Genomic DNA, 16,923 nt, shown 5'->3' on the forward strand with positions numbered 1-16,923 from the left:
GGTGGTAAGATGCTACCTAATTCCCAACGCATTTGACGCAATCTTCTCATTCTATTATACAAGTATGCTAAGATACATCTTTTGTTTCTAGTTAAAGCTACATGTCGAAATTGTACGGACGGAAGTAACGCTGTATTGCCATCATTTTTGATAGCATTACTGAAAGAAATGATATAAAATATAAATAATAAGTTAAATAGAAATATGTATGGATATATGAAATATTAGGTGGACCGGAAAGTAATGTCGCTTTCTTAAATTAAATTCAAACGAATAAATTTTTAACAAGTTTTTATTTTTAATCACAATCAAATATCGACATGCGCAGAAACGACATTACTTTTCGGTCTACCTAATATATAAAAAATATACCTATCAAGTAAATTTGCTTCATAAAGATAATGCATTTCTTCCAATACTTGTCTGACCACAGATTCCTTAAAAAAAGTTAGAAAACTTAACTTATTCTTCTTATATACTTACATTTTACAATAATTAGCTTTAATCATTTTTCTTTTTTCTTTTTTCTTTTTTTTTCACTTACATTGAAGGGTTTTATATCATCAGACAAATCAAGTTCTGTAATAAGTTGGAAGGCCTCTTTCCCAAACATGATTAGATATTTATTTGTATTTAAATATATAATGCATTAAATATATTTCTACATATATATACACATGTCTATGACTATAATGTCTATGAATGTAAAAATATAATTATTTTGTGACACATCGATTTTAAAAGGGAGAATAAAAGTTTGTAGATTAATTGCTTGTGATTTATATAAATGTAAATAAACACTTGTGCTTCTCAATTGCGATACTAGAGACATCTTTCTAGAGAACTTTTCGAACGTCATATAACACATTGCGCCATCTCATGGAGACTATATAAACACATGTGTTATATTTAGTTTATATAGAATCATAATTAAAATTATGTCTATTTTCCGAAATGTCTTTAACAATTTACATAAACGATGTTTTCAAACGTTAAAGTACAGTACTACGATCGAATCAAACGTAGAAGAATTCAAACCAATCATTGATATAAGATCATACGACAGTGATAGATATTTTCATAAGTCTCGAGAAGTATGGTTAGAAAATCTAGATACAGTTGAGGAAAAGAAATTAGGTTTGATCAATTTGCATCCAGAAATTTTCGCAGCTCAACCACGAATTGATATAATTCATGAAAATGTTAAATGGCAAAGATTATATAATTATGTGGTAAGAACACGCACACACACACACACACACACCCTCAGACACCATATCATTTGCAAAAGTTGAATTCTATTAATTAATTAAATCTCTTATTATCTATTTGTATTTTGTGTTTAGAGTTATGCGCATACAAAGACTCGTGCAGAGGTAAGAGGAGGTGGTAGAAAACCTTGGAGACAAAAAGGTACAGGAAGAGCACGTCATGGTAGTATAAGATCACCTTTATGGAGAAAAGGTGGTGTTATTCATGGCCCACGATCACATACAACTCATTTCTATATGTTACCATTTTATACTCGTATTGCTGGGCTTACATCAACATTATCCGTTAAACTTGCTCAAGATGATTTACATTTGATAAATGATTTGGAAATACCTTCCAAGGAATCATCTTATATAGAACAACTGATCGAAGAAAGAAATTGGGGCCCTTCTGTCCTTATTGTAGACAGTGAAGATATTATGCCAATTAATTTGACAATAGCAACTGATACGATACCCCATGTAAATTTGATGCCTGTCTATGGTACGTGTCTATATTATGTAATACATCTATGATAAATATTGTATTTAATAATTTTATATATTTTTAGGTTTGAATGTGTACAGTATGCTAAAACATGATACATTAGTATTGACACATCGTGCAGCACGATTAATAGAAGAAAAATTGCTATTTCATTTAAATAGGGCAGATAGTAATAAATTTTTAAAAAAATTCCAGCTAAGTCAACAGTAAAAGAATTACTTACATCATTTAATCGAAACTTTATTTACATAGATTATTTTTACTTAGTGTATGTAGTACCATATTCATTTTATTTTCCTGTATTAAAAAAATAAATTTCTTCTAATATATATTGTTTAACTTTTTCCTGTCATAATAATTATGAATATCTTGGAAATTACTTTTGCCGCTCTGTGGTTTATCCTTGAAATTATTCCCTCGAAATTCTAATCGTACGTGTTTAATACTATTAAGGAAATACTAATATTATATGGAATTAAGAATCTTATTTTTTGTTTGTTCCAAATGCACACCACATAAGAATGTGTATGCCGTACGATAAGCTATATTATATAGAGTTCATTTTTTAAACAAAAACGACTCGTTCATATCGAAAATATTGCAATATATGATCGTAACAATATAAATATCGAGAATATTCTTGATTGACAGGAATAGTTACAATTTCTTATATCATGCTATATCATATTTATAGTCATTTTTTCCTCAATATAGGTACACTAGCGGATTTTCTTGGCAAAGGCTGTAAATTAAGAAAAGATATAGATTTGAGAGTAAAAATTAAATTATTAAATTATATTTGATATTTACTGGAGGATGAGGATCACCACCAAGCATTTTTTCACGTACAGCCCATCTTACAGTCATATGTTTTGCTTCTCCAGGAAATGCTATCTGCTTCCATTCTTCCTGATACTTTTGATAAAGAGCAACAGGATCGCATCTCTTATTTGTTGTACTTTTTTGAACTTCTGGATGTAATCGCCACGGTCGAATAACTATATGAAAATTATTAACATACTTTTTATTGAAGATAACATTTTTATTCTTAGCTTTAAGATTTAATATCTTACATGATTTATGTGTGGAACAGCTAGAACTTTTAGTACGTGGAAGACTTTGCGATCGAACAGTAGTAGATTGATCAGATAATATACTTTTTGATCTTGATTTACGATTATTTTCTAAAATATTTGGGGCACTAATTGGTCTATTGTTATCTGATAATATTGGCTTTGAATGTAACGGTTGTTCTTGAGAAATTGTATTATATTTATTAATATCATAGTTTGCATTATAAACATTCCGCATAGAATAAGAATTGACAAAAGATTGATTATCATTTTTGGATCGTTGGACAGTTGAACGAGATGTAGAATCTATAAAATTATGATCTTTTTTATTTAAACATGAGTCCTCAATAAGATTTACTTTTTTACATTTGTTTTTTACCAGATTTGATGGTTCTCTCACTGGCACATCAAATTCTTCTTTTATATATCTATGATGTAGATTTTCTTTATCTTTTGGAATACATTTGATTTCTACTTTTACTAGAGATTCATTGTCAAAATTCGAAGAATTGTTAGTTTGTTCACTTAATTCTTTAATATGTTCACTGAGAATTTCATGAAACATTTGCTGCTGTTTTCTCATTATTTTCTTTCTGATTTCTTCCTTATGTTGTTGTCTTTCATGTTCTTTTATCTTCTTATATATCTTCAAATCTTTCAACAATAATGAATAACAATTAAAAACAGATATACTCGAGACATTACGTTTTATAAAGAATGATTTAAAAATAAAATTCACTTTTAGTGAAAACAATTGCTAACAATTATAAAAGTTGAGAATATAAAGTCATAGAAATTCATAAGTAAAAACAATAATATTTTAAAAGACATATAAAACGTATTACCTTTCATAAAAGCTTTAAGTTGAGGTGCAGTAATACCAATAAATCCCAAAGAATTAAGAGTAGCAAGAACTTCTCGTGGATCATCTTTTATATTAGACATATTATTAACTTATTAAAATAGAGAAATTAAACTTCGTTTACTCGATTTCAAAAGGTAAAATCTATGACGGTTAATAATAGTCATTGAATCATATATAATGTAGATTAAAAACTACATAGTTAAAAGTTGATCGACACTTATGGTATATAGATTTCTACTTATTTTTCATCACGTTTGTATTGTAATTATGTATATATATATATATAAGCGATGTGTTTTTATAAATAATTACATTAAAGAAATTATTATTTATAAAGTAAAAAAAACCGACACTATAAATGTAAAAAAATTAAAAGTTGATTTTTAAACTGCAAAATAGTGCCATCTAGCGATGACAGCATGTACGATAAAGACCGTTCGAAACGAGTTTAAATAGAAATGACATACGTGTATTAGGAAAAAGAAAATAATGAATGAATAGATTATTTATGTTTAAAAATTATTATTAATATTATGCATAATACCTATTATACAAATATTGGATTCAATTATAAAATGAAAAAAAAAAAAAAACAAAAAAAAAGAAAATAAATAAAAATGCCACATATCGATGTGATTACACATCATATATAACATCGAATATCCATAAAGGTTGCGCAGAATCTTGTTTCAGGAGTGTTTAAAGTTAGACGAAGCGTATTTAATTGTGCATCAGTCTGAAAAGAGACCTTGAAAGGTAATGTCGTCAACAACGCTTTCAGTTTTTTTCTTTCTGACGAGAGTGATCATACTAAAGTACTTTTCCGGTAAGTGAATTAAAATTCTAAATAAACATTATATTAATATCTATTAACGCACGATAAACGTTAACGCATTAATATAGACAATGAATATCGTATATGTGAAAGAATTATTTTTTTTTTATGTACTAATCAAACGTAAAAATTATCATTTTATATATCAAATCTGTAACAAAACCATTTCTACAAATTATTTTCTTGCCTGTTTTTTATTATAGCGATCGATGCGTCTATTATCGAAAGCATAAATGTGCCATCAGTTGTACACAATGGTACTGGACCAATTGAGCTTTCTTGTATTTACAAAATCGATGAGAATGAGAATGGTCTTGTTATTAAATGGTATCACGAGTTGGATCAGATCTATCAATGGATACCTCCATGTAACTAAATCTTGACTATCTTTTAAAGATTTGTATTATTACAACAAAAAAAAAAAGAAAAAAGAAAAGAAAAAGAAAAAAGAAAAAAAGAGAAAAGAAAAAGATAATTGCAATATATTAAGAGATGATTTATAAAATTTTAGTACCACCACAAGATACGGGAATAATTGCAAACTACTCGAAATATCCAATGGAGAATTTGAGAGAACCAGAGAGACGATCGATAATCTATTTAAAAATGATTACTCTTGACATGAGCGGAGAATACATGTGCGTCGTCAAAACATTTCATAGCGAGCACACCAAAGCAGCCAGAATGATTGTATACGGTAATTCAAAAGTTATTTTCAATGTTAATTTAATTTAAATATCTAATAATTATAATTCACGAATTATACATATATTTATTTATTATTTGTCGATAATAAATAATTAATAAATAATTAATACTTGCAGTCCCGGAAAGCAGCGCAAAAATTTATGTCTCTCGTTTTAATGATAGTCATATTAATGTTAAATGTACAGTATTAGGAGCACGACCTAAGCCGACTTTGATACTTTATATCGAAGGGATTAAAATCGATAATAAATTCGACGAGTCATTGAAAATTATTAACGAGTATAGAGATAATTTTTCCGTGACACGAAATATTATCTTAAAGAATATAATAAATCCTGTATTAATAGAATGCGAGATTTCTATTTCTGATACAAATTACAAAAGAAGGGAAAAGATGGTTTATTATCCTGATTATATAAAAAATTAAGATAATGAATTATATTTTCATTATATTATAATTGTAATTTAGTATGATAAAAAAAAAAAAAGAAAATAATAACAATAATAATAAGAAAAAAAAATAATAACGTAGTTAAAAGCGTAATATTAATATATTAATTTTGATGGTTATTGATGATGTTTCAATCGATTTTTTTTTTTATATCATATACTTTTGTTATTTCCAAAATTTAATTTTCATTTATGATCATTATGATTTATGAATTCATCCTAATGATCATTATGATGAATTCATTAATTTTAATCTATTGATCGCGCACACTACTTTGTGCGTGTATAATTGAAGTTCATAAATTTATTTATACAAATAATCTGTGTATATATATAAGTAACGTGATCAGATTCTTAACAAATATTGTATCATGCCAATCCGTTTTATACAAAACAAGGATTTAGTACGGAATTAATTTATATTTTAAAAATTAACAGAACTATTTTTTTATATACTATTTCCTTTTTCTAATTTGTTGTTTCATTCTTACAATACATTTAATACTTTACGAAAAAAATTAATTAAAAATTCTAATATTATACGCAATTCTATTTGCTAACATGAATGAAAATATCAAATGATAATGTTCGCGCTTAAAAATTCTCTTTGTCATGTTGTACGAGAATTTATCCAATTTTCGAATCGTATTATAAGTAGGATTATTCCAATTTTCAAATCATATTGTAGGAATATCGTGTTATAAGGGATTTGTTTGTATTCGGAATAAAATCTGTGGTGTACTTTAGTCAATCCCCGTACCAAGAAAATCGACAATCGAATGTTAATTAGCTTCAATATCTATATTTGCAACGGTACGGCGATTGCGTATAAGTCGAGGGTGGATGAGGAAGATATACACGATAGTGGGGGAAAATTTACTTAGGAATCGAGCAACAGGATCTTTCGATGCTCCTTAGGATCATTTCTTCGTCAGCTCTCACCTGCTAAAGTAAGTGTTTGTTTCTAAGATTGAATTTTCATTTAATGTGGATTATAACTATTAACAATTTTAATTTCATCAGTTTTCTATTATTTTATAAATTTTTAATAAGACATTATATTAATTTTAACAAAATATTTTATAAAAATATTTTGATAGTTTTATATCTATAGAATTTCAGTATCTATTAATTATATAATTTTTAAATCGTAATATTAATTTAAAAATTTTTTAAATTATACGTTAAATAATTAAACTCTTGTCATTTTTATCGTTAGGTGAAAACAACGAAAGGAAAGTGAAATTGATTTTATTAAAAAGTGATTACGTTGAAGTACAACTCAACAATGAGCCGCATCTGTGTAATTATTCTTATTACAGGTAACGAAATGCATATATTTAATACTTATTAAATATTAATTATATTTATTATTTAATATTAATTATATTATTATTATTTTTATTTTTATTATTCGCTGTTATTTTTAACGCAATTTGAATTCGATTTCTTTCACTTATATTATATGAATATTTTTTATCAGAAAATAATTAGTAAACTTTATCGAGTAAAGTACAATACGATAACGAACTCGGAGATTCAAAGAGATTATGGATTAAGTGGAATTAATTGATCAAAATGTTTGATATTCTCTGCACTATAATCCTATTAGTCGTCATAATCTATTTTTATTTGTAAAAGCTTTTGTCATCAATCGAATCGAAATGTTGAAATGATTACATAAAAAAAAAAAAAAGAAAAAAATAAAAAAGATAATAATATAATATACAATAATTTTTAAAAATAAAGATCCAAACGGGAATTATTGTGTAATTTTTGTGTAACTGATTTAATTTCTTAATAAAAATAGTTTGTAAAGATTTTTAACAAAACAAATCATAATTTTTGTATAAATTAAAAATATAGAAATATTACGTTTAAACAATTAAATACATTAAATTATATTGCATTTAATCAAATTTGATATTACTTATATTGATCTTAAATTATTTTCTTTTGGCCCCTTATGTTGAATATAAAAATATTGAAAGTAAGAAGAAAAAAGTTAGTTAAAATTATGCATCAATTTATATATTAACAGAAAACTTGTAATTACTTAATTAACATTCATTACCGATATAAAGTTCGTGCTATCACATCCATAAATGCATCAAGTGTAGTCTGGTTGCCATAGCATTTTCACGTGATGCTCGTCCATATATTTACTTTTCCTAGCTGTTTTACGAACATTACAAATATTTATAGAAAATTTTTAATTTCCGACGGAATTCCTTTGGACATCGCTAAAATATTCTTCGACTTTACATTTTGATCAGTAGTTATAATAATTTATAGATTATGAATCAATATTTTTTTTTTTTATAATTTATTATCCATTTATTATATTTTTTTGCTGATATAAAATAAATTAATATTTATATTTTATAAATTATCATTGACTAGTATAATAAACTGATATTTATATTATGTAAATTATAATTGCAAAAAACATTTATAAATATTACTTTTATGAAAGATTATTTTTTATTTATAATTTATGATATTTCTTCATGAAATATTTCAGTCTGCGCTTTGTGGACTTTTGGAGAGACTCTATCGTGTGACCAATGTGGACAGGAATGTGCCGGAATCTGTGGTACGCGACAATTTCGGGCCTGCTGCTTCAACAATATGAAAAAAAGAAACTCTGACTTTGTATTTAAATTTGGGATGAGATCACGAAGATATGCAATACCATTCTACCGTCCGGCTTATGACGCATAATATTACTGGATCTACATTATCGAATACCCTTGCAATTATTTAAATGATTTATATTCTTTCAAGTAGTCACTATATCTGATATAATTTCTTTTCCTTTTCGATAAACGATCTGTTAAATGATATTAAAGACATTATAGAGCAGCACGTACTCAGGGATAATTCTTTGATTATAATACATTATATCTTTGATTGTCTGATCAATTATTTTCATGACATCAATTAAATTATTATATCATTTTTCCTATTTGATATTATTTTGTTTATTACTATTATCCAAATTGTATTTTATTTTATCGTTTATCGCTACATATATTTATTAATGAGTCACATATATTTTTGTTAATATATTAAAATCGGATAATTATGATTTTTAGACAGGAAGGAGTTCATGTAATAATAGGAGTACAAACTGAAATAAAAATAGATTTCATATTAACATTTATATTTACATTTTAAATTTGTTTAAATTTATTTATTAACTTTATGTAAAATTTTAGATTATAACGTTAAATTGATTTTTTGTATAATATTAATTGCTTTCTTAATTAATAATTGTTTCTTTTCGCCAGTACATTTTTTTGATTGCTTCAGTAGTTCATTGCACTTTTTTTTAACAATTTTCCATTGTAACTTACTTAGTCCTGGATAACAACTTTTATTTAAAAGTTTATTCAAATCTGATTTTTTCATATTATCAAAATTAGAAGTAACATTTTTCTTTGAGATTGTATTACATGATTGAACCAATTTCTTTTTCTTTGCTTTAGGTTCCAATTGACATAATGTAGTTCTGCAGTCGTTAAGTAAAGAAGAACTTCTTTCTTCATTTTGTTTTTGTTTCTTAGATTGGAATGTAATTGTTTGTTTTCTATCACTCTCATTCCCTTCATTATTTAGTGACAATTTTTGCTCTCCTAGTGATTCTTTCTTCTTACGTTTTTTCTTATTAAAATTTAATGCAGAGCTTGAACGATTGACAACTTCTAGAAAATAATGTCAAAAATGTTCAGTATATTTTCAATATTTTTTATTTTATTTAATGAATAATAATATTTTCCATACCTCCAAGATCATCGTTCATATGAATGGAAAGTTCACCAACATTTTTTGAAATGTTTGATTTTGAAATATTTTCTGATACACCACAGATAAAATCAGTAGTATCTAATTCTGTCAACTTATCTTGAAAGTCAGAAGTTAAATCATTGTCTAAATTATCATCTTGTACATTAATTAATTTGAACATCTTGTCCTTCAAAATATTTTCTTCGGGCATGCTATGATTATATCAAAAAAATATTTATAAGATAAATATTTTTAATTTACAAATTTATAATATCAATTTAGTTAGTTCATCTAATTAGAATACCTTGATTCATTTTCATCGAGCCATGATAAAGCTAGCCATGATTTTAAATCAGATGGTAAGTTGTCTTTTTTCAAAAGCCAGGGATGACCTATCATTTTGAATGCATTCAAAAATCGATAGAGACCATTATACCAAATGCAAGATCTTTTAACTAAATATTTTGATAAGATCCTAAAAACATATATAATATATTAGAATCAAAATAAATATTTCAAAATGTATATATAAATAAATGACATACCAAATTCTACTAATGATAGCATATGCTACAAGCGTAATAGTCCATGCATGACCCAATATAATACGAGTTCGTAAATATGTACCAGCGCACTTTGCAACTTCTTCCACTCTTGCTAAAAGCTTTGCAAAACCTTGAGTTCTGACAAGAATGTACTCTAACATTTGTTTGCTTGGCAAAGTAACAAAAATACCACTTAATTCTATGTAACTTTCAAAATTCTTGTATTCCTTTTCAAGTCCTAAATTCAAGTAATTGAGTAAAGCTCTATTTACTTTCTCCATATTCTTAAAACCTTTGTCATTGCGAAATTTACATTTCATACGATAGATTAATCTACTTAATATTGTTGCTTCTGTGTGCATATCATTTTGAGATTCTAAATCCTTAATAATATGTTTTAACGTCTTCTTAAGTCCTGTGACATCTATTTAGAGAAAGATTTTATAGATAATTATTATATAAAAATATAAATTTTACTATACAACATGTATAAAAATTAAAATAATTTTATCTTTTTGTGTACATAATATAAGTTGTAAAAATTTAGGTTAGAATATATTCTTACCAAGTTTCTGAGCTTCGATACGCCACGTGATATTTGGTGGATGTTCAATGTGAATTCTATTCCAAATAGCTTCCATATTTTATATCTATTAATTAATATATAATTTAAATACAAATATTTTCGATCATATCTATATAAATTCACTAATCCCGCCGTGTCAAATGAAACACAATACATAATCGCATCTAAGGAAAAAACGATCACATTCTGCGCAGCTTTGAGAAGAGTGGGGATTAAATGGGAGGGATTTGAATACGCTACGCTCAGTGCCGTATGCGTTATTATCGTACTCTTGTACCCTGAAGGTACAATATATTCTTTATAAATGGAGTAAGTGAATTTATACGCGCAGATTCCTAACTGTTCGTCACTCTTTGACGACGTAGGAGTAAATTGGACATTCGTAAAACATTATGACTCATTCAAATTTATGACACATAACTATGGTAAATTATATGTGTGTATATTTATGCGTACATAAGTTTGAGATACATATGAGCTTTTGCATATAAATAATTGATTGTAATATTATAATTTAATAAATCTCTTTAAACGTATTTTTTTTTTAAACGTATATTTCTCTTTAAACGTATATTAATAAAATTTGATAAATAAATTTTTTCATAACAATATAACTATAAGAATATTTACGGAGCACTGTAAACTATCATACCAGGTGAATCGGAAGGTTTGATCGGAGTTGGTCGGCAAAGAACAGGCGGTCCAGGTGGTGGACCACGCGGAATTAATTTATCAACACCGTAATAACTGAAACCACCTTGAATTATCGGACGATAAGTAAGATTTGTCCATTGTCCGCAACCATGAGGTGGATTAGCGGCTGGTGAAAATCTGAAATAAAAATAATTCATTCAAAATTAAAACGAATTGATAGAACGTTAAAGAAAGAATATGGAAAAATATAACAAATTATAAGTTAAAAAAAATATAGCAATAATTGCTATATATAATTGATAATGCATACCTGATAGCTTTAATAGGTTCAATTTTCGGAAAATATGCTTTGCAACTTAATTTTGGTCTCCTGGTCTGTGGTGGTGGTAAAGAACACGTTATTATTGTGCAAGGAGTTGGACAAGGATAACTCGGATCAGGTGGAATTTGTGGGGGTGGACATGGTGGGCATATTAAAGAACATCGGAAGCACTGATCATTTGAACTTCAGTACAGTGTACGATCAGTTAATATTATTATATCTAGTTAATCGATCGTAGGATTAAAGCCTTTATTAACTTACCACATTTCGATAGGTTTGCTGTCTTTTCGATATTTTTCAAATTATTCCTGAAATTTATTATTATATATTGTTTATTGAAATTTTATTATATATTGTTTACTGAAATATTATTATATATTGTTTACTGAAATACGAAAACGATATAATTTATTTGTATATCGGATAAACGTCTTTAATTTATCTGAACGGAGATGAAACAAACATAAGAACGTTGGAAGCTACGAAGTCACTTGCAAATGAATCTATATAAATGCAATTACTTGATAATTACGATCATTGATTATTTATTCTATTTTTCCGACTAACACAATTTTATCCCTATAAAACAATAAATTTTCATTAATGCGATAGATGTTACAATTTTTCTTTTATTAAATAATTATACACCATGATAAATCAGATAATATGAATTATTTATAATTCAAATTCATATTACGCAAACATTTTATAATTTAAATTGTTACGATTTATATTATAATTAATTGTCATGGAATCAACATGTAACAGACATTCCAGGTATGGGAGTACACGGCATACATGGTGGAGGACAAGCAGGTGGTAGACAAGGATAACATTTACTGGTACCAATGTAAAAAAGTCCGCCGGTGTTAATCGGTGTCCGAATGACAGGCATAATAGGCTCACAGGGTGCTGGTACTGGTTTCGGTATAGGTGCAGTCGTAACACAAGGATAACCGGTGCAAGGTGGACATATGAAAGGACATGGTGGACATGGTGGGATAGGTCCTAATGGAGGACACGTCATACATGGTACTGGTGAACTTGGAGCACATGGACCACAAGGTCTCGAGGAAGCTAGACCAATCGGCGGAACCAGAGGAATAGTACAACAGGGATCACATTTTACTGGAGCACATGGATTACAAGGAGGTGATGGACAGCATGAAGATGGCATACAAAAAATGGCTGGACATGGAGGTTCAGGCGGTGGACAGCAACCGCAACTGAAAGAAAATTAAGAACAATGAGCATGTATATTATTTATTTTGTATGAAAATAATTAAATTGCACCTTTCGATAATGGCCTTCAAAGCTTTCTTATCGTATGTACCTTGACATTTTACCATCACAGACATATTTATTACTTGTGAATAATTTTACAAGAATTTTCATACGTTTACAAATTTTACAAGACACCGATATTAAATAAAGAAAAGCGTGAAGTTTGGTGATATAATAATTGAGAATCTTCATAAAAACAGAGCTACTGATTCGTATAACTACGATATTACAAATTCGTAAAAAAAAAAAAAAAGAAAAAATAACAATTTTTAAACTGCAGATTAATAAAAACATTAGGATGAGGGAGCATAATAATTTTTATCAGGAAGAGGTCCGGAATGTGGAGGTGGCCATGGCGGGCAAATTGGTGGAGGCGGTGGAGGTAATGCTATGCAAACAGGTCGTGGTTTACAACAAAAACAAGGATCGCATGGCGGTAAAGGTGGATAACAGCAAACTGGTGGGCTATATGGGCAACAACTATAAAAAAAATTAATAGCCATTTGTAGAGTATCTAATATTTTTATACTATTTAGAAAAATAGAAAAAAACTCACTAATAATTTTTCAACAAATAGTATGAACTATCATAAATACTAAGTGTGCCTTTCACGATCACCGACATTATTTAAAAAATAATGTATTTTTACTTTCAATTTTGTGAGTTTCTTCTTAATACGTTGACATTTTTAATAAATTATACAAGTTATGTCTTTTGTTTTATTTATAATTATATGTATATCTTGAAGTTGTAACACTATATGAACTGTAAAATATGAAAATACATTATTATTATCATATAATCTATTTAATATATTTTATTCATATAGTTCTCGTATAATTGTATAAGTGAAGTCGGTGTTCTTGGAGTCACTATTGATAATGCAACTTTGAAATGATCTTTGGTAACAATAGCAGCGTCCAAGTTCTCCTCGAGCGCGTTCATTGCTGCTTCGTGACATATCGCTTGAATTTCAGCTCCAGAATAACCTTCTGTCAGTTCAACTAAATCCAATATATTTACATCTTCTGCAATTGGCATTTTTTTAAGCTTTATGTCAAATATTTCTTCTCTGGTTTCACCATCCGGTAATCCCACGTAAATTATTCTATCTAAACGACCAGGACGAAGTAGAGCCTGATAAAAATAATTATTCATTACTTATCAATATTTGAATTAAATATAGATCACAAATACGAACCTTGTCTATTTTATCAGGACGATTTGTAGCTGCTACTAATGTAACATTTCCTAAGGCCGTGACACCATCTAATTCTGTAAGTAATTGTGCCAAGACACGTTCTTGAACATTACTTCCATTACCATTTAATGAAGATCCTCTTTCTCCTCCAAGGGCATCGATTTCATCTATAAAAATGATAGAGGGTGCAACTTGACGAGCTTTTCGAAAAACTTCACGTACAGCTTTCTCAGATTCGCCAACCCATTTAGAAAATAGTTCTGGGCCCTACGAATAATGATTACGTTGAATATGTCAGCGTAAGAAAACTATTTATTGAAAAAAAGTTTACCCTAATATTTAAAAAATTAACTCTGCTTTCTGTAGCAAGAGCTTTAGCAATCATGGTTTTGGAACAACCAGGTGGACCAAACATAAGTACTCCTCTAGGTGGTGTTATTCCCATTCTAGCAAATGCTTCAGGATGTCTCAAAGGCCATTCAATAGATTGTTTTAATTTTAATTTTAATTCTTTCTGTCCACCTATATCAGACCATCTAACTGTAGGAACTTCTACCAAAACTTCTTTCATGGCAGAGGGTTTAGTTACGGTTAAAGCATAATTAAAATCATCTATCGTTATATTTATCTGATCATTTGCTCTGGTATCAGTAACATTAATAGAATGCTGACGTTTAACGGCAGCCATCAATGCTTGTGAACACAGACCATATATATCAGCACCAACAAAACCATGAGTAGAAAAAGAAATATTCATTATATCATTTTGTGATAAAGTATTTGGTACTTTTTTGAGTAACTTAAATAATATTTCGAAACGTGTACTTTGAAAAGGTACATAAACTTCAAATTCTTTATCGATTCTGCCAGGTCTTCTTAAAGACGCATCTACAAATTCAATTCTTGATGTAGTAGCTATTACAATAATATTATCTTTTGTATTCTGTAATTCATCAAAAAGTGATATTATTTGAGCAAGAACTCTTCTTTCTTGATCTGTACTCGAGTTACTCCTTTTTGGACATAACGTATCAATATCTTCCAACAATATTATACTTGGAGTTTTAGCTTTTGCTTTTGTAAAAATTTCTTTCAGCTTCCTCTCAGTTTCACCCATAGATTTACTATAAATGTCTGAACTGTGAACATTAAAATAGTTGACTTTGTACTCTGATATAATAGCATTAGCAATCGTAGATTTGCCAACGCCAGGAGTACCATAGAGTAAAATTCCTTTGCTGATAAAAAAATCACCAATATTACATTTACCTAATCCAATATCCACTACATCTTTTATATCTGCTATTAAATCATTATATCCTCCTATATCTTCTATTTTATACTTTACTTTTTTCTGTTCTTCTTTAACCATTGATATATCTTCCTGAATGATCCATTTTGTAGAATACATAGCCTTATAATATTTTATATAGGATTCATCTGTAGTTAAATGTAAACTATTGAAAGACAATAATAAATCGTCATCCGTATCTATCGTATTTTCATTCTGATCTATTGAAGCTGCTGTAATTATATATGTCAATTTTCTTCCATAGTATGGGATATTTATTTTATTTCCAATGCAAAATATTTTTTGTTCATTACAGTTCTTAAAAAGTATTTCTAGATCTGTAGACATATGTGGTAATGCATGTTTGCCGGTACACTTGACAGTAAATTCTTTAGCTACAGCTACATCATGCTTCATACTTTGTACCTTAATCAAACCTTTCAAGTTGTTTAATTCAATGGCTAAAGAAATGATCAGTAGTTATGCCATATTTTTTTAATTATATAAATAGATTTGATGTGCATGTCTAACTTACTAGGCTTAGATAAAGAAACGCTCAATAATGACTTATCATTGGTAGGCCAAGCTATTTTTACAATTCTATTATTTTTTGTCGCAACAGTAACAGGATCTCCTATAGCAATATTGCATAATTGCATCACAGACTGTGACATAAACACCATATCATTTAAGTCTCTTACAGATATATTCGTTGGTGCTATAAAATAACGTATAACTTAATAACATGAAATGAATAGAGAATTAACATATTAATGATATATATATGTTTACCTGAAGCACTATAAATTTCTAAGGTACTATGCAAAGTATCATTGAAAATAAAATTATGGTCCCAATTTTCAAAACAAGGTGGACAATTTGATTCATGTAAGGTTGCATCCTTTTGTCCAAAAGTGCACTGACATTTGTCACATGTTGTTAATGATGATAAACTTTTTCTAGACTTAGATGACATGCTGAAAAAATGAAAAGAAAAATTTATTGTTTTAATTTTTAATAACCATTTAACACAAATAAGAATAATAAATTAATCATATTTAATTGATAATCAAGTACTTAAACATAACCTACAAATGAAACAAACTTTAATCGAATTAAACATATAAGTAAAAAATAAAAAAGAAAAACCTTGTCGATAAAAAAGTGAAGATATAATTAGCTTTGAATGTTTATAAAATAAAAAATGCTTCAATTATGCATTAAAAAAATATATCAATAACTTGTATGGCCATCTGCCTTGAATCCAACGTGAATCCAACTTGAATACTACTTGAAACAAATTTCTTTTTATTTTTTATTTTATTATCATTTTGACGACATTGACTTTAGTGAAAATTTTTTTTCCGGTGCCATTGATTTGAATGTTTTTAATTTCTAAAAATTACATGTTTGATAAAGAAAATTAATGAGTAATAATATAATTACGAATTAATAAATTTCGACTTATTAAAAATATTTTTTAACTAAATATATCAATTAAAATATTTATTAATTATAAGGATTATATATGTATGTATGTGATAATTAAATTTATTCTTTAT

At 27.6% G+C, this 16,923-nt stretch overlaps 7 protein-coding genes across 17 annotated transcripts in view; 3 read left to right on the forward strand and 4 right to left on the reverse strand.

Annotated features, from left to right (window-relative positions):
* The window catches only part of LOC124951833 (DNA replication complex GINS protein PSF1-like), a 1,429-nt gene extending 617 nt beyond the window's left edge, over positions 1-812 (reverse strand). The window contains exons 1-3 of the mRNA XM_047500751.1: positions 545-812; positions 373-437; positions 1-159 (exon numbers count right to left, since the gene is read on the reverse strand). The exon at positions 1-159 is cut by the window's left edge and continues 148 nt beyond it. Coding sequence (XP_047356707.1) covers positions 1-159; positions 373-437; positions 545-613 — 293 coding nt within the window. The 5' untranslated portion in view covers positions 614-812. The remainder of the gene's footprint in view (positions 160-372; positions 438-544) is intronic.
* Positions 1-2,087, forward strand: part of LOC124951830 (39S ribosomal protein L4, mitochondrial) — a 6,890-nt gene extending 4,803 nt beyond the window's left edge. Inside the window, exons 1-3 of one of the 2 annotated variants that reach the window (XM_047500745.1) lie at positions 880-1,232; positions 1,347-1,755; positions 1,823-2,087. In XM_047500745.1, coding sequence (XP_047356701.1) covers positions 939-1,232; positions 1,347-1,755; positions 1,823-1,968 — 849 coding nt within the window. In that variant the 5' untranslated portion in view covers positions 880-938 and the 3' untranslated portion in view covers positions 1,969-2,087. Of the gene's footprint in view, positions 1-879; positions 1,233-1,346; positions 1,756-1,822 lie in introns of those variants that run through there. The other variant, XM_047500746.1, reaches the window with a different exon arrangement.
* Positions 1,982-3,862, reverse strand: LOC124951828. The gene is made up of 4 exons (XM_047500744.1): positions 3,677-3,862; positions 2,832-3,485; positions 2,569-2,756; positions 1,982-2,500 (listed from the first exon to the last, which is right to left on the reverse strand). Exons 1-4 carry the CDS (start codon positions 3,774-3,776, stop codon positions 2,453-2,455), a joined length of 990 nt encoding a protein of 329 aa, XP_047356700.1. The 5' UTR covers positions 3,777-3,862; the 3' UTR covers positions 1,982-2,452.
* Positions 2,228-8,399, forward strand: LOC124951832. 2 transcript variants are annotated; one of them, XM_047500750.1, is made up of 5 exons: positions 2,228-4,522; positions 4,735-4,899; positions 5,043-5,228; positions 6,909-7,011; positions 8,214-8,399. In XM_047500750.1, the coding sequence occupies exons 1-5, from the start codon at positions 4,456-4,458 to the stop codon at positions 8,251-8,253; spliced, it is 561 nt and encodes a 186-aa protein (XP_047356706.1). In that variant the 5' UTR covers positions 2,228-4,455; the 3' UTR covers positions 8,254-8,399. The 2 variants fall into 2 exon arrangements, with proteins under 2 accessions (XP_047356706.1, XP_047356705.1); XM_047500749.1 differs by lacking the exons at positions 6,909-7,011; positions 8,214-8,399 and adding an exon at positions 5,356-5,734.
* Positions 8,400-8,417: 18 nt separating this feature from the next.
* LOC124951834 (glycine-rich protein DOT1-like) lies at positions 8,418-12,892 on the forward strand. 7 transcript variants are annotated; one of them, XM_047500753.1, is made up of 3 exons: positions 11,114-11,780; positions 12,354-12,435; positions 12,519-12,892. In XM_047500753.1, the coding sequence occupies exon 3, from the start codon at positions 12,560-12,562 to the stop codon at positions 12,824-12,826; it is 267 nt and encodes an 88-aa protein (XP_047356709.1). In that variant the 5' UTR covers positions 11,114-11,780; positions 12,354-12,435; positions 12,519-12,559; the 3' UTR covers positions 12,827-12,892. The 7 variants fall into 7 exon arrangements, with proteins under 7 accessions (XP_047356714.1, XP_047356709.1, XP_047356713.1 ...); XM_047500757.1 differs by having other exon boundaries at positions 11,114-11,386; XM_047500755.1 differs by having other exon boundaries at positions 11,115-11,780; positions 12,363-12,427.
* LOC124951825 lies at positions 8,856-10,813 on the reverse strand. Of its 2 annotated transcripts, none has more exons than XM_047500739.1 (5): positions 10,589-10,813; positions 10,024-10,447; positions 9,783-9,953; positions 9,476-9,690; positions 8,856-9,393 (listed from the first exon to the last, which is right to left on the reverse strand). In XM_047500739.1, the coding sequence occupies exons 1-5, from the start codon at positions 10,662-10,664 to the stop codon at positions 8,912-8,914; spliced, it is 1,368 nt and encodes a 455-aa protein (XP_047356695.1). In that variant the 5' UTR covers positions 10,665-10,813; the 3' UTR covers positions 8,856-8,911. The 2 variants fall into 2 exon arrangements, with proteins under 2 accessions (XP_047356695.1, XP_047356694.1); XM_047500738.1 differs by having other exon boundaries at positions 8,860-9,396; positions 10,589-10,804.
* A 27-nt stretch (positions 12,893-12,919) lies between the features above and the next one.
* On the reverse strand, positions 12,920-16,671 carry LOC124951822 (ATPase family protein 2 homolog). Of its 2 annotated transcripts, none has more exons than XM_047500735.1 (6): positions 16,511-16,671; positions 16,154-16,338; positions 15,897-16,079; positions 14,402-15,822; positions 14,071-14,337; positions 12,920-14,006 (listed from the first exon to the last, which is right to left on the reverse strand). In XM_047500735.1, the coding sequence occupies exons 2-6, from the start codon at positions 16,335-16,337 to the stop codon at positions 13,677-13,679; spliced, it is 2,385 nt and encodes a 794-aa protein (XP_047356691.1). In that variant the 5' UTR covers position 16,338; positions 16,511-16,671; the 3' UTR covers positions 12,920-13,676. The 2 variants fall into 2 exon arrangements, with proteins under 2 accessions (XP_047356691.1, XP_047356692.1); XM_047500736.1 differs by having other exon boundaries at positions 16,603-16,624.
* Positions 16,672-16,923: the final 252 nt, after the last annotated feature.

The sequence above is a fragment of the Vespa velutina genome, chromosome 9 (assembly GCF_912470025.1).
Source record: "Vespa velutina chromosome 9, iVesVel2.1, whole genome shotgun sequence".
NCBI lineage: Eukaryota > Metazoa > Arthropoda > Insecta > Hymenoptera > Vespidae > Vespa > Vespa velutina.

Coding starts and splice junctions, on each gene's coding strand:
- LOC124951828 (XM_047500744.1), bottom strand. CDS start 3,776: ATGTCTAATATAAAAGATGATCCACGAGAAGTTCTTGCTACTCTTAAT. Junction 3,486..3,676: donor ACTTAAAGCTTTTATGAAAG/GTAATACGTTTT, acceptor TATTGTTGAAAG/ATTTGAAGATATATAAGAAG. Junction 2,757..2,831: donor CTGTTCCACACATAAATCAT/GTAAGATATTAA, acceptor ATTTTCATATAG/TTATTCGACCGTGGCGATTA.
- LOC124951832 (XM_047500749.1), top strand. CDS start 4,456: ATGTCGTCAACAACGCTTTCAGTTTTTTTCTTTCTGACGAGAGTGATC. Junction 4,523..4,734: donor CATACTAAAGTACTTTTCCG/GTAAGTGAATTA, acceptor TTTTTATTATAG/CGATCGATGCGTCTATTATC. Junction 5,229..5,355: donor AGCCAGAATGATTGTATACG/GTAATTCAAAAG, acceptor TAATACTTGCAG/TCCCGGAAAGCAGCGCAAAA.
- LOC124951825 (XM_047500738.1), bottom strand. CDS start 10,664: ATGGAAGCTATTTGGAATAGAATTCACATTGAACATCCACCAAATATC. Junction 9,691..9,782: donor CTCGATGAAAATGAATCAAG/GTATTCTAATTA, acceptor ATATAATCATAG/CATGCCCGAAGAAAATATTT. Junction 9,397..9,475: donor TATGAACGATGATCTTGGAG/GTATGGAAAATA, acceptor ATTATTTTCTAG/AAGTTGTCAATCGTTCAAGC.
- LOC124951834 (XM_047500758.1), top strand. CDS start 12,560: ATGAAAGGACATGGTGGACATGGTGGGATAGGTCCTAATGGAGGACAC.
- LOC124951822 (XM_047500735.1), bottom strand. CDS start 16,337: ATGTCATCTAAGTCTAGAAAAAGTTTATCATCATTAACAACATGTGAC. Junction 14,338..14,401: donor TTAATTTTTTAAATATTAGG/GTAAACTTTTTT, acceptor CATTATTCGTAG/GGCCCAGAACTATTTTCTAA. Junction 14,007..14,070: donor GTCCTGATAAAATAGACAAG/GTTCGTATTTGT, acceptor TATTTTTATCAG/GCTCTACTTCGTCCTGGTCG.